This window comes from Tympanuchus pallidicinctus, unplaced genomic scaffold, assembly GCF_026119805.1.
Source record: "Tympanuchus pallidicinctus isolate F22 unplaced genomic scaffold, pur_lepc_1.0 scaffold3, whole genome shotgun sequence".
In the NCBI taxonomy this organism is placed as follows: domain Eukaryota; kingdom Metazoa; phylum Chordata; class Aves; order Galliformes; family Phasianidae; genus Tympanuchus; species Tympanuchus pallidicinctus.
The window spans coordinates 38282766-38297054 of NW_026294747.1; the positions used below are offsets into that span (position 1 = coordinate 38282766).

Below are 14289 nucleotides of genomic sequence, written 5' to 3' on the forward strand. Positions count from 1 at the left end.
CCGTACGCTTGAGGGCCAGCGAACACAGTTTCAGACCGAATTTATTCCCGCCTCAACGCCCGAGGTGGCTGCGCGCCGCACAAGGCGCCACAAGGCGCCACAAAGCACCCCACTGCCCTTCCCGCCCCAACGGCCACGCACGCGCACTGCACCCGCCACACCGACAGAGGGCGCAAGCAGACGGCCGTGCGCATGAGCGCTGAGGGAAGCTGCCGTGTCACTTTCCCTTTCCGGGGCGGGACGTCTAGGCCGGCGGGGAGCTTTGCGCCCCGCGGTGGTGGCGCCGCGCACAAGGCCGCCGGCGGCCAGGTGAGGGGTGTCGCGGTCCGGCGCGCGTTACCGCTGAGAGCGCGGTGTGACCGTAGTGCTCGGGACGGCCCGATCTCGGCTGGGACCGGCCCCGCCTCGCCGCGGGGAGGGGCTGCGCCGCACCTCTCGTCCCGCTGCGCTCCGGGACGGCCCGGCCCGGCCCGGTCCTGCCCGCGGGTGAGGCGCCGGGGAGGCAGGCGGCCGTGAGAGCGCGGCGGTGTGGGAGGCAGCGCCGGGAGCGGGCTTGGGGGGGGCTCGGCGCTCGCCGTCCCGAGCGCTGCTTGCGGGTGGGTGTCTCTGAGTTAGTTACCTCGTTAAGGGAAGATGGGCCGGCAGCTCGCAAAGCTTCCCTTGGTGGGAGCCGAGGAACGGCCTGGAGTTGCGTCTTTGGGGGGACGCCGGTCGGATGCCGGCATGAGGTTCCGTCCGCAGAGAGGTCGGGCGTGGAGCGGGCTGCGTGCGGCGGTCGCAGCTCCAGGGCCCGCAGCTGGAGAGCTGGGATAGCTGTCTCGGCCGTAGGGTTTGAACTTTGAATGGTGCTGTGTGGAGCCGGGAGCGGGGCTCTGTGAGCCTCATGGGTCCCTTCGACGGGGTGCCTAGCTGACAGAAGGGGTGCTTGTATTTCATGTATTGATAGCTCTTCTTCGCACTAGCATTCCATACGCAGTGCTTTCTTAACTAATGTCTGCTTTGGAGAAGGATAGCTAACAGAAGCTGGGATCCGGCTCCTTCATTTAGCACTTGTCCATATCGCAAACATTTAGCCATGCTGTTCTGGTAGTGACTGCGAAGCAGGGTTATCTTCATAGCTTTTAATCCAGTTAAAATTCATACAGATTACAATGTATACTGATAACTAGTTTAAAATGCCAGTAATTAGTGGGTTTCCTGATTGTGATTGCTTGATAAGTCCTATCAGATGATTCTACGAATGAGACACAGAGCAGGGATAGCACCTAGGTTGCTTTTCCGTAGTTCTGACAGCTCCATATCTGTTAGCAGGTCAGCAGGTGTGACTGAAGACAGAAGTAGAAATGAGGCAAAAGACTAGTGACTAAGTTTTCTTCTGTTGAACATTCTTCTGCCTTTACAGGCAGCCACTTAGCATGTCAGCAGTGTTATTTAACATACGGAATTCATTAATGGAGGTGCTAAAGCTTAAGAATTTCAAGCACAATTCTAGCCATCAAGTGTAAGGACCTTAAGGAGAAACTTACTTCCGGGGGTAGGTTATTCCAGAATATGTATGTTGCAGTGTTACTTGAGGTAGATGTCACTAGTCAGTGCTGTTAATGGGCTCCTGCTCTGTCTGTTATGTGAAGTTCAAAGTTTCTGTAATTTTAATTTAAATGTACAGCTCTAACATGAGATGAAACTTGAAAGAGTTGCTTTATAGGAAATTTTTATGAATAGTATTGGTCAATTTCTGTGTTTCATCCTGTCAGCTTTTTGTTAGCTAAAGTCTCTCCTACCTTTTATAAGAGGAGAAACTGTTCTTAGTTTTACAAAAGCCTACCTACCCTTAGGAAGCATGGGAAGGTTGTTACAAGTACGTGTCGCAGGAGGCCATCATGTAACTGCATTTTTCTGTTTTGTCACTACTAGTTCCAGACTTTCAGTATTTTCATTCAGAAAGGGTATGGGGAGGCATTTCTAAGGCCACATCTCCACTAGGAGTGACTTGCAGGTATACTATGTGTTGTGCTTTTAGCAGTATGGATTTCTTCATCCCTGTCTTGTTCTCTGATCACAAGACTTGCTTCATTCAGAGAGTGAAACAGACTGTTATAACAAAACCACAGCTTTGCAGGTTTCAACTGTGTTTGTTGTGTGGGCTTCATCCAGCATGGCTGACTTATTTGCAATCCAGCTCCTAGAATAGCTGTTTGGAAGACAGATGTAACCTGGGCAACTTTAATTCTTGGGAAGAAATTGTTTATGAGTAGCTTTTAGCTTGTTTTGCCTTTGTAGGAAGAAAAGTGGCTCTAATATTTTAGTTGTCTATTTACATTTCATTCTTTGAGTCATTTGAGCTACCCCGAAAGTCTCCAATTAATTTACTGGCAGTGTAGAAAGAAATAAGTGACTATTCCACTTCACTCAGGAGAGCCTTGATTTAGTTGCAGATGACTACTGTACACTATATATCTGTTATTTGATCTTGGTTAACCATCGTGCTGAACTTCAGCCATCCAGTAGAGCTGGGCATTGCATTTTTGCCAGTTCAAGAAATTACATTCATCTATATAGATGTGGTTTGGTGGGCATGGTGCTGATGGGAGGGTGGTTGGACTTGATGGAGACTGGATGGTCTTAGTGGTCTTTTCCAACCTTAATGATTCTATGATTCTATTTATTAACATTTGTGGCCACAGAAGCTGTGAGTTATTGCCTCATCTGTCGGAATTTTTAGCAAAGTTAGAAATATGTACTGTGCTCCCAAAATGAATGTACCATGCACCAGTGATTTTACGTATGGAACGATTCTACTTCAGGTAATACAGTAAGATTGGCAGACCTGTGCTCTGTACTTGACTTGCCAAGCTATTGAAGGAAAGAGCTGAACAAGATATGGTCATCTGCCCTTCCACCAAATCCATGTCTGTAGTACTTCTGACTCCTCTTGGATTTATCCACTGGCAGTGTTCACAGCAATAGCGTGTTTTAAAAGAGCAATTGCATTCAACAAGAACAACAAAAAAACTGTACTGTACTTCTGCTTCAATTAATTTCTTTATTTCTGTCTTAGATTTTTCAACATGTTTTAACCTACTCTGAAGGACCCAACAGCCACGTCTACTGTGGTATCATTCCGTTGTAGTTGGTACAGGGAACTGAAAGATTGGATTGTGGGAACTTCCTTGAAACTTAAGAAATTAGCCTGAGGCAGGTGGAAGGCTTGAGTCCCAAAAGTTCTACAAAGTAATGTGATGCAAAGAATTGTGGCCTGTCTTTTCTGTTCTCTAATGTGTTATTAAATATGAATAGTTCAGAGTGTTTTGCAGGGAATAAGCAGTGGTTTCACTGGCAAGTCTTTGCTAACCTAAATCTGTGATAAAAAGCAAATGTGAAGCTGGAAATTTAATAGAATTCCACAGATTGCTTAACAGATGCCTCAGAACTTTGATAAGATTTCTGCAAGGACGTGCATAGCCGCTTTTGACTTATACTGTTGGATCTTTTGTTAGATTCAGAGGAAGTCTCTGTTTTGTTTTTTAATGGTTTTTATAGTTCCTCAATGGAAGAGGTGTTGAAGACAGCCACCAGCACTGGGGGAGCATGGAGACAAAATAGTCACATATTGACACCTTCAAAAAAATACTGAGCACACGGATGGAAATGAAGAGCTTGAACCATCACTTCAGCATGGCAGCAGCTGAATCCGACAAGGACTCCGGATACTCAGGTTTAGAAAGACTGTGCTACTTTTCTTTTTTCCTCCTGTTTTCAGAGTGCTGGTGATGTTGGATAAAGCTGACTCCAACCCTTTGCATTTTGTGTTTGATTACATGGTAGGGTCTTTATATCTAAGGCAGCTTAAAAAATAATCCTACCATCAAAATTTTTGGAGTGGAGCGTTGTGTAGTTCATCGTGTGAGTTTCAGTGGCATGAGAATATAAAAACGTGCCTAACAAAGAACTGAATGGAGGAATCCTTTTCTTCAGAGTCTAGAAGTGGGAATGGAAATTAACTTGTTCTTTGCAGTGATCAATGAACTATTGGATTATGTCATGTAATGTTTTGCAGTTTGACTGGATTGTCATTAGAGCCTGATAAAACTGTGATTTTTGTAACATCAGCAAAATGTAGACAGTATGTTCCGTTTTAATAATCAACAAATAATCATACAAAGATTTCCTTTAAAAGTTAAAAGTGTTTTTGTGGGAGGTACTGTGCACACTGGGTTTGTAGGTAGCAGATTTAAAAATGCAAAAGATTGCAGCATGGACCTGAATCTGCTAGCTCTTTTGTGTAACAGCCTTCAGAGCTGACTTTGTGGTAGCATGTCATCCCTTGGAGACTAAATACAGATGAACAAAAATAAATAGATTTTCGTGGAGACAGTATTTGCATCAGAACTGTTGTGAAATACAAAGTCTTTTAATAAATAAAGGTCACTTAATAGCTGTCACAAAAGATCTAATTTTATTGGTATTGCAGAATTGAACTTTATTATTCACTGTGCTTAATTGAAAGGGCACAGAATAGTAGAACAGAAAGGAAACAGTAAGCATGCTACATGAGAAATTACTAACAGCTGAATTCTACATTTGGCAGATGGCAGTTCAGAGTGCCTAAGTGCTATGGAGCATACTGACTCTGAGGATGTCCTGAATGCGCTGTGTTGGAATGCAGAGGATGGGCCTTGGCCTTGCCCTGTGAGCACGAGCAGCTCCTTTCCTGCACTTTCTCCTATGGTTGTAATGAAAAATGTTCTAGTAAAGCAGGTAAGGAAAAAATAATGTATCAGAAAATACTGCAAAAAAATTTTTTTTTATATTTTCTTTTCAAAAAGGATTATATTAAGTTGATGCAGTCCAAAAAGTAAGCAGTAATTTGTAAAGTTTTGTTAATAACAACCCCTCTTTTGGAGAGGCAGCTAAAACTGCTAAGGGGGGAAAGAGATGAAGTACAGAAGCTGCATTGCATCTGCTGTTTGTCTCAAAGGGATCTGCAAAAAATAGATCTTTATGATGTTATTCAAATGGCACCAAAAATCAAACCAGAATAAGTATTTTTCCATTCAAAAGCTGATGATTTCTTGGTCTAGTACTAAATGTGGAGGTTGGTGGCCCTGCATGTGGCAGGAGGGTTGGGGATTCGTGATCTTTGAGGTCCCTTCCAACCCTGGCCGTTCTGTGATTCTTGTTCAGTTTAGACAAAGGAGTAGGATGATTGCTTTTGCTTTCCACTTCTTAGATTCTAGAAGTGCTTTAGATGCAATATGAAGCCTTCATCTAGAAAGTTATAAATGAACAAATCAAATCTGTATCTAAAATTAGTTTCAGTATATTTATTTGAGCAGTTTTTTTCTTAATTACATATCATGTCTCACGTTGCAACAATTACATTCCATGTTTGTACCTTCCAATATCATATTATGTGTTACTCCTCTAGCACTTCTGTGTGACATCAAAAAGGTCTGTAATGTGACAGAAGGTGCAAAAGCTACAAGTTTGAAGTACTGCTATACTGTTGGGCTTCTTGCTTCTACTCATGTTGATAAACAAGGCAAAAGTACTTCAGCCTATTTTACTATTAGAATACGTATGAGAATACAGTGAGAGTGAAGAAAAAAGAAATAGATCTTCATTCTTTTATATTGAATCTGTTTTGAAAAGGGGAAAAATCTGTTAAATGCTGTGTGTCAGAGCCAGCATAGAGGTGGGTTCTTGCTAATATTTCATAGAATCATTAAGGTTGGAAAAGATCTCCAAAACCATCTAGTCCAACCGTCCATCCATCACCACCATGCCCACTAAAATGTGTCCCTGAGGGCCATACGTGCATGTTTCTGAAATACCTCCAGGGACAGAGACTCCAACAATTCTCTGGGTAACCTGTTCCAATAATTTGACAGGTCATGCATTTGTTGGGGCGCATGGTTCTGATCTGAGCATTGTGCTTCATCTTGACAGGAAGCTTTTTTTTTATAGCCATGTTCTCAGATGTGTGGACAGAACGCACATGACTTAAAACACAAATGCCCAGGTTCTCTTGTAATAGGGAAGAGGCAAGCTTCATCACAGACTGATAGCTGTTGGTATGGGGTTCAAAAATTGGGCATTTTGAATTCTTGATTTTGTTACAGATAGGAAGGAGAAGTATCCATATGATACACAGAACTGTTATCACAGTTCTTTAGGCCTCGATGAATTTGGGGCTCCAGTATGCTGGGTACTGCATAAATAACAATTTCTGAGTCCAAAGCCTTGCTCTTCAGGTTTCATGTTCTGTCTAATGTTTATATAGCCATGGTATGTATATATACTTGCCCACTCTTAATTTGTCTGGGTACCTTTCATTTGGATGTGCTCTTTTGTCTGTGAAATAAGGAACTAATGTTAACTACTACAGAGCTTCTTGCCCACTGAACTCAGTGTTAGAGTTGGTAATTGAATCTCATCGCCAAGTCTCAATATCTGAATCAGTGGATGATGCCCACCTTTGTCAAGTTAAGTCTTCTGCTGACAGGAGTGGACTTCAGCAAAGCATGTTAGCATTTGCCAGTTTAAATGTTCTGAGGCTGAAGAAAGGAGTCTGGATTTCAGATGAATCAAAATAGTACAAAAAAGAATGAAATACTGTAGTGCTTCTAAAACTAGTGCCCTCAGCAGGCCTGCAGTGGACCACAGAAATTGGAGAAACAGCAGAGAATATATTGTGCTAGAAGAAGTGAAGATTTTTTTGGTTTTGTTTTTCCTGAAAGAAATACTATTTTTTACCAGACCATTTGATACGTCAAGAGAAAGGTGTGCAGGACAGGAGATCTCATGAAGTTCCCCAGTAGTGTATTTGTGAAAGAAAAGGTAAAGTCTTGTAAAAATTGATGTATTACCCTACCTATATTGCAGAATGTGATTTGTGGAAGGACATAAAACACTTTTCTTGAGATATAATGCTTTTAAGGCATTGCCCAGGATTCACCAAAAGGATGGAATTAAACTGCTTGGGGCTTAGAACAGGCAGTTTTCCTTGAATTGATTGATAGTCAGTATTTTTTCTTCTTTCAACTTCATGGTTTTAAATTTATTGCAACTGTTTATTGTACTCGTGATTCCAAGACTTACTGAGCAGCTACGTTAAGTAATGTCTGTGTTAAATAACCATTTCAAAAGCTTGCTGTAAGAATAGAAATGACAGAATTGGAGTTGCTGCATTTCACAAAGAGGGAGCCTGAATTGCTCCTGAAATATCTGTGCTGTCTCCAACTCTTCTGGAATATTTCATAACCAGAATTTTTCAAGTTTATTTTTCAAATCTTCTGTGTACTTCTTCTTTAGCCTCAAGTGCAGTAATAATTTTACACTAGCACTGCATGATACAAGCGTGCACTGTAATTCTTATTAGGGAAAGTGTGTGTAAATTGAATTGTTTTTAAATATATTCTCTATGTATGGTTTTCAGCTTTGATTTTAGTGTTACGTTCTGTTGTCAGAGAAGAGAAGAACAAGTTTGTTAATAAGCTGCTCACAGTATGTTACATTGTGTAGCATGTATCAATTATGAGGAAATGGCATAATTCACCTGTTTTGCTTAAGGTTTTTTAATCCTTATCAGTAGCACTGCTGTAAGAATTGTTTTTCCCCATTTATGCTTCTCAGGGGAGTTCATCCCAGCTCCAGTCTTGGACTGTCCAGCCATCCTTTGAAGTGATTCCAGCTCAGCCACAGCTGGTATTTCTTCACCCATCAATCCCACCTCCCATTAACCCTCACCCTGTCGGGAAAAAGAGAAACGATCCCACTAACTACCTGCCCATCCTGAACTCTTATCCCAAAATAGCACCACAGCCCTGTAAGAGAGACCACTCCTTCGATCTAGAGGAACATCAGGAAACCAGTTGCCATAAACGACTCTGCACAGAAGCATCTAAAATGGAGACTTCTCCTATATCAAGGAGCACAGGTTTGTCTACTACTAGTCCTTTTGCCCATCTACCAGTTAGCTTTAAGGCTCCTCAAGATTCTAACCAGCAAAGTTCTTCAAGCTTGATGACAACTGGAAAAGTGTCAAATCTTCCTGGTTTACATCGCGTTTCTGCTGACACTCCAAAAGTTCCAGGTTTGGCTTCTCTTTTGCCTTTTGGAACTCTACAGACAGCAAAGTGCACTCCTCATGAGAATGAGAGTGCATCACAAACTACAATGCAGTCTGCAGTGTGGAGCCTGCCACTGATACCAGAAGAGACTTGCACTACCCCCGAGCTGCTTTTGCAACAGCAAAGTAAGTGCAGACGCTTTCAGAATACACTCGTTGTGCTACGCAGGTCAGGATTGCTAGAGATCACTTTAAAAACCAAGGAGCTCATTCATCAGAACCAGGTGACTCAAGCTGAGCTGGACAGACTGAAGCACCAAACACAACTTTTCATAGAGGCAATAAAGAACAATGCTCCACAGTCATGGGCAGAGCTAGAAGCATCGCTAACAGGTTCAGATAAAGCTAATAGCAACCTTGAAGACTCCACTTATCCAAACATGTAGTAAAATGGTACATAGATGTTAAGTTATTCCTGTGCCTCCTATTTCCTGTCTCAAGCTTTTACTTGAACGTTCTGAGTCCAAGATGTGCAAGGTGGCATGCCATTCACAGCTTGTCTTTACAGCCACCCGTGGGACTGGGATTGGGACAGCACAGTGGGATCTTGGCCAGATGACTACTCGCTACTCCAGTATGACCTTGAACTCCATGCTAACTCTATACTGTCTTGGACTTCGGAAGCTTGGATGTGCTCTGCTGGCATGCTCCCATTCTTGCTGTGAGAAGACAGTCATTTGCAGAATTCTGCAAGCAAGTCTTTTCCTATTCCCATCTTCAGATTGTCAGTTCTGAGAGTGGCATGGCAAAACAGTCCCCAGTATTGGGCTATCACCAGTTGCAGGAAGGGAGTTGGTGTGAGGAGAAGATCAGTTTGGTGGGGTGCTATCAGACTGTTGCTGTCGATAGAGAGTCTTGCTTTTGGGGTTACAGTTGTTTTGAATTAGTGCAGATCTGCTTGTGGTGAAGCAACATTCTGTATTTATTGCAATCTTTGACCAAACTGACAAGAGTCTTAGGAGCCCGCTGACTTGATTTTGTTGAGCATATGTTGGATTTTGGTCTGTAAAGATGAATGAAGGAGAATTGCACTGGAAGTGTTTGTTTCAAAGCTGTATTTATTTGCACTTCCCGTTAGTGACTAAAAAGTGTACGGAGCAAAAGGCTTTAGATTTTCTTGGTAGAATGCAGAGGCATTTTTAAACATTGTGCAAGAAAGACACTTGTTCACCAGAGCTAATTTGGCAAGACTAGTTAAATGTTATTTTATCCATATATCTTTCGTTTATGAGGCTAAACTTTTTTTTTTTTTTTCTTTGAAATTGCTCCCAGTCTTGTTCAGCATCTGCATCAGTGACCTTGATGATGAGGGGATAGTGTCCACACTCAGCAAGTTTGCTGATGATATGAAGCTGGGAGGAAGCACACCAGAAAGCTGTGCTGCCATTCAGCAAGACCCGGGCAGACTGAAGAGTTGGGCAGGGAGGAACTAGATTAGGTTTAATAAGAGCAAGTGTAGAGTCTTGCACCTAAGGAGGAATAACCACATGCACCAGTACAGGTTGGGGGATAACCTGCTGGAGAGCAGCTCTGCAGAAAGGGACCTGGGACTCTGCAGTGTGCCCTGCAAGAATGCCAGTGGTGTCCTTGGATGCCCTAAAAGGAGTGTGGCCAGCAGGTCAAGGGAGGTGGTCTTCCCCCTCTACTCTGTCCTAGTGAGGCCTCATCTGGAGCACTGCGTCCAGTTCTGGGCTCCCCAGTACAGAAAAGACAGGGATCTGTTGGAAAGAGTCCGGCAGAGGGCCGCTAAGATGACAGAGCGCTTGAAGCACCTCTCTTATGAGGAAAGGCTGAGCAACCTATGTCTGAAAAAAGAAGGCTGAGAGGGGTTTGATCAATGTCCTTAAATATCTAAGGTGCTGGAGGCAAAGGGACAAGGCCAGACTCTTTGCAGCAGTGGCGATAGGATGAGGGGGAATGGCCACAAACTGAAGCTTAGGAAGTTACACACAGATGTGTTGAAAACTTCTTCACGGAAAGGGTGAAGTGACGGAGCACTGGAACGGGCTGCTTGGAGACACTGAAGCCTCCTTCTCTGGAAATGTTTAAGACCTGCCTGGATGCCTACCTGTGGAACCTGGTCTAGGGAGCCTGCTTTGGCAGGAGGGTTGGTCTAGATGATCTTTAGAGGTCCCTTCCAGCCCCTACAATTCTGTGAATCTATGAAATCAATTGTTAAGAATGAAAAAAAGGAGAGAAGTGAGAGTAGAGGGGGCCCATGAGAAAACAAGTCCTCCCATCTCCCTCCCCTCCTTTTTTTTGTTACTGAGAGAAATTGAGTGAATATGTGTACTTAAAAATAACTAAATAAAAAGATGTCAACTTGGAAAATCTTGCTGAAAGTTTTATCTGCTTGAGTTTGAAGTTAAACAAAACCATTTTTGTCCATGTAACTGTGTCTCATCCCTAGCCTGCTTGACATTAAATGTAGTTAAGGGCTAACATCTTATGCAGTGTTATTAGCAGACATCTGCAGTTGTCAGTTGCAAAAGCTATTCTACAGATGTCAGTTTATCTAGACACTTTTGTCAGTCCCTCCAGTAAAAAGGGTCTGTTTGTTTGCTTTTTACCAGAGGCAGGCTGTATAAACGAACTGAGAACGTCTCTTCCTATGAGGGATAAGAAATCTGGATTGATTATAGCGTGTTCATTTCCACTTGAAAATGCTTTCCAAAAAGTGTGCCATATAGATTTCTGGGTATTTTGATGCTCTGATCACTTCATTTCAGATTCCTAAAAGAGGTACTTGAAATTATAGTAGAACTCTCGCTAGTTTGTGGTTAGACCCCTTCATTTTCTGATGCCTTTGGGAATTAAGATTAGAGAAGGCTGTGGAGAATGCTGTTCTAGACTTCCTAAAATACACTCAGTAGAAAAGGTGCAAGAGATTTCCCTGTAATAAGGGGTTTCCCCCTATTTAGGGAAAAACCAACGTAAAGAAATGCTGTAGATGTCTCATGTGGAGGAGAAATGGGAGTCATGTTTTCCCTAGCCAGAGGCCTAGAGATAAATTTTGTGTTAGGGTTCCCCATAAAGCCCTTTATGAGCTGTAACAAACTAATAGCAGTGCGTTTCATTGTTCATCCTGTTCTCCTGCTGAACTGCTGTGCTGCTGCTCCTGTAGCACGGTACATAGGAATATACTGAGACGGATTTTTGAAGACTATATGGTGTTTTCACTATAACTGTGCATAATAGGATATCCCAACTTGCAGCACAGCAATATCAAAATTGAACCAGAGAAACCAAAAGGCAGGAAAGCAGCATAATACAGTGTAACAATGTAGGACGTAACTAGCTCTTCCAGAACTGCATGTGATATCTGCATTAAATGACAATTGTTGGGTGGGTAGATAAGGTGGGGCCCTGTGCCATTTGTGTAAGAATCCCAGAGGATAAGAGCTTCTTAGAGGAAGGAGTAGGAGGCAGTTCCATTGATCTGATACCTTTAATAGTCTTAGAGGTGTAGTATGCGAAAGTGCATAGGATATCTATTCTATTTTTCTTAGCATTCTTATTCTGTCTATCAATTATAGAGAGGAATAGGAAGTTCAGAATGTGTTAATAGGAAGTGATTGTCTTCCTAGAAAACACGATGGATTCAGGTTTTCTCTAGAGATGAAAGGAGGTAAGAAAAATGAAGTTGAATTCCAGCTGTATATGATGAGTGAGTACACCGGTGACCTCTTAAATGATTCTGTGTCATTACTTCGAAGGGACCTTCAAAGATCATCGAGTCAAACTGCCTAACTGCTTCAGGGCTAACTGAAAGCTAAAGTATGTTAATGAGGGCATTATCCAAATGTCTTTTCTAATATTTCTAGCATGGGGTACCATCCCCCTCGTAGAGATTTCCTCTTGTTCCACTGTTTGACCACCCTTACAGTAAAGAAATTTTTTATTTACTATTTGATCTCCTTCCTATTTCTGTTGCTCTGTTGGAGTATAGGGAATGGAAAACCTGGCCTTGCACTGACAAAAAACTTGGCCTGGCACTTTGGCTTAGGGAACCTCTAGCTGGTAAAACTCTCTCATAGTCCTCTCAGCACCACGTACATTTTTCCCTGACAACACCAAGAGTGAGCTGAAGTGTATGCTTATAGCTGATAGGCATTTCAAATGGTTAATCTGTATAAGTATGTATTTGATAAATCTGGAATAATGTCCAGCAGCTGGTTAGAAATCTACTGGGCATCAGTGCAGATTTAAAGAGGTTTTGCTGAACTAGAAAAACTCCTAGAGCTCTGTATGGGTAAGGCCAGGGCCCCATAGGAGCTGTATCCCTAGACAAATTTTGCTTCAAAATTTGCAGTTACCATAAAGGATTTTGAAGGCCCTAATAACAGATGCATTGTCAGATATCTTTCTGTTCAGTTTCTCTTAGCTGCCTTTATTCCGAGAAGTCCTTTAAACAGTAAGGACTTTCCTTTCTTGGCTGCAATTTAATAAAACAGCATAGCTCTGGTGCTCTTTTGAGGAAAATTAGTTGACTGTATTAGAGCAAGAGTAGATGTTGATTCTGGGCAGGGATCTGGAAGCGGTCCAGTGGAGATGAGCAGAAACATTAACCTCTTTAATTGGAAACATGCAAGCAGTAAACTTAGAAGGCTTTTTTTGTTTTGTTTTGTTTTTTGTTTTTTTTAACTTTAAAAGTGGCAAGACAAGTTGGTCTAAAGCACGTGTCCCAGTCTAAAAAGTCAGTGAGATGGTCTGCTGGGGCTTCAGTTCCTGCTACAATTAGCAAGCAGAGTATCTTCGTGGCTCAGGCAAACTGCTGTTTTTCTATTGAGGTTAAATAAACATTGGTATTTTTGATTACTTTTGCTACATATTTTTGAAGATCTACTGCTCTAGTTGGAATGTAAACTTTTTCTGTACCTTTTGAGTTCATTGTCAGCTTTGAATACAGTAGCCTAAGAGCCCTGTTATAAAACATGACCTTTTTGTTAAATCTTTACAGAAATAGACTGTGAAATATGAATCAAATAAAGTATATAGTTGAAAAATATATGGCTTGGTCTAGTGCTGTTGAGCTGCCAAGTCCTTGATTCCAAATCATGCTTTACTTATTTCCACAAGACCATGTTCCCCATGTGGGAAAGTGCAAATCCAAAAGTGGTACTATGATTTCTTACTGAAGAGTGACATGTGAGCTTTAACAGTGTATGTGAATTAAAGGATTTCTGGGAGGAGCCTGACTCAAAGTGGCCTGTACAGAACTCTAAAAATATATTGCAGTGTGTGACCATTGCCATAGATTTGTCGTGAAAACTTGGAAGAATTTTTCAGTTTCTTAACTGTTACTTCCACGTGATGACTGTACATTATACTCACTGTCTGTGCAGGGCGAACTCCTACACTAGCTTAATCTGCCAGCCAGATATGCGTAAGGTCTGAATTGTGAAGGGTATGGATAGTTTGTTACCAAAAGGATTACTTGGGTGAAAAAATTTAGTCCCTTTCTTGGCGGAGAATGCTCATCAACTAAATCTGTATCCCAGATTTTCAATAAAACAGGTTTTTCAAAATGTGGTTGTCTTTTCTTCAAGATCAAACTTACAGCAAGAACTAGGCAGTCATTCCCAAAACACCCAGCAACATCATGGCTTGAGATACTGTCATAAAGTAAGGTACAGGAGATTGTGCTTCAAGTTTTCTCTTTGAGCTAGGTGGAACAATGACTTGAACCATATCGCTTTACATCCAAAGAGGAGTGCCATCAATGGAGGTCTTTCTATTCACTGAGAGTGCAAACTCACTGTTTGCAGCCTTTGTTCTCCTGACAGGCATAGGTACAAGTAAAGCAGTAGATTTTTTCACCAACACAGTGTTTCCATCTCTTCTGGCTCGATTTTTTTACACTATGAAGTCTATCTACAGGATATTAGGCCTGCTAATCTTTATTTCACTGAGGACGAGACTTGCTTCTTTATCTTTCTGATAACACAAAAGTCTGAAAGGATCGGAGTCCCCAGCAGACTTGAGCTGAGGACAAAATTTCTGGCATGCACTAGGCTGTAGCTTGCTGTTACTGCTTTTTTTCCTCTCTATTCCGGGACAGAAATAGGGGCTCCTGCCTACACAGTTTTACACTCTTCCTTTATCTGTGTGTTAATTCCTTGCAGTCAGCTGTATAGTATAGCCATACAGCTCTCAAC

At 42.1% G+C, this 14289-nt stretch overlaps 1 protein-coding gene across 5 annotated transcripts; it reads left to right on the forward strand.

Moving 5' to 3' along the window:
- Positions 1-290: 290 nt before the first annotated feature.
- CIPC (CLOCK interacting pacemaker) lies at positions 291-13659 on the forward strand. 5 transcript variants are annotated; one of them, XM_052693993.1, is made up of 5 exons: positions 293-309; positions 1915-1996; positions 3541-3715; positions 4589-4758; positions 7636-13659. In XM_052693993.1, exons 3-5 carry the CDS (start codon positions 3643-3645, stop codon positions 8515-8517), a joined length of 1125 nt encoding a protein of 374 aa, XP_052549953.1. In that variant the 5' UTR covers positions 293-309; positions 1915-1996; positions 3541-3642; the 3' UTR covers positions 8518-13659. The 5 variants fall into 5 exon arrangements, with proteins under 5 accessions (XP_052549954.1, XP_052549953.1, XP_052549955.1 ...); XM_052693994.1 differs by lacking the exon at positions 1915-1996 and having other exon boundaries at positions 291-309; XM_052693995.1 differs by lacking the exons at positions 293-309; positions 1915-1996 and adding an exon at positions 464-486.
- Positions 13660-14289: the final 630 nt, after the last annotated feature.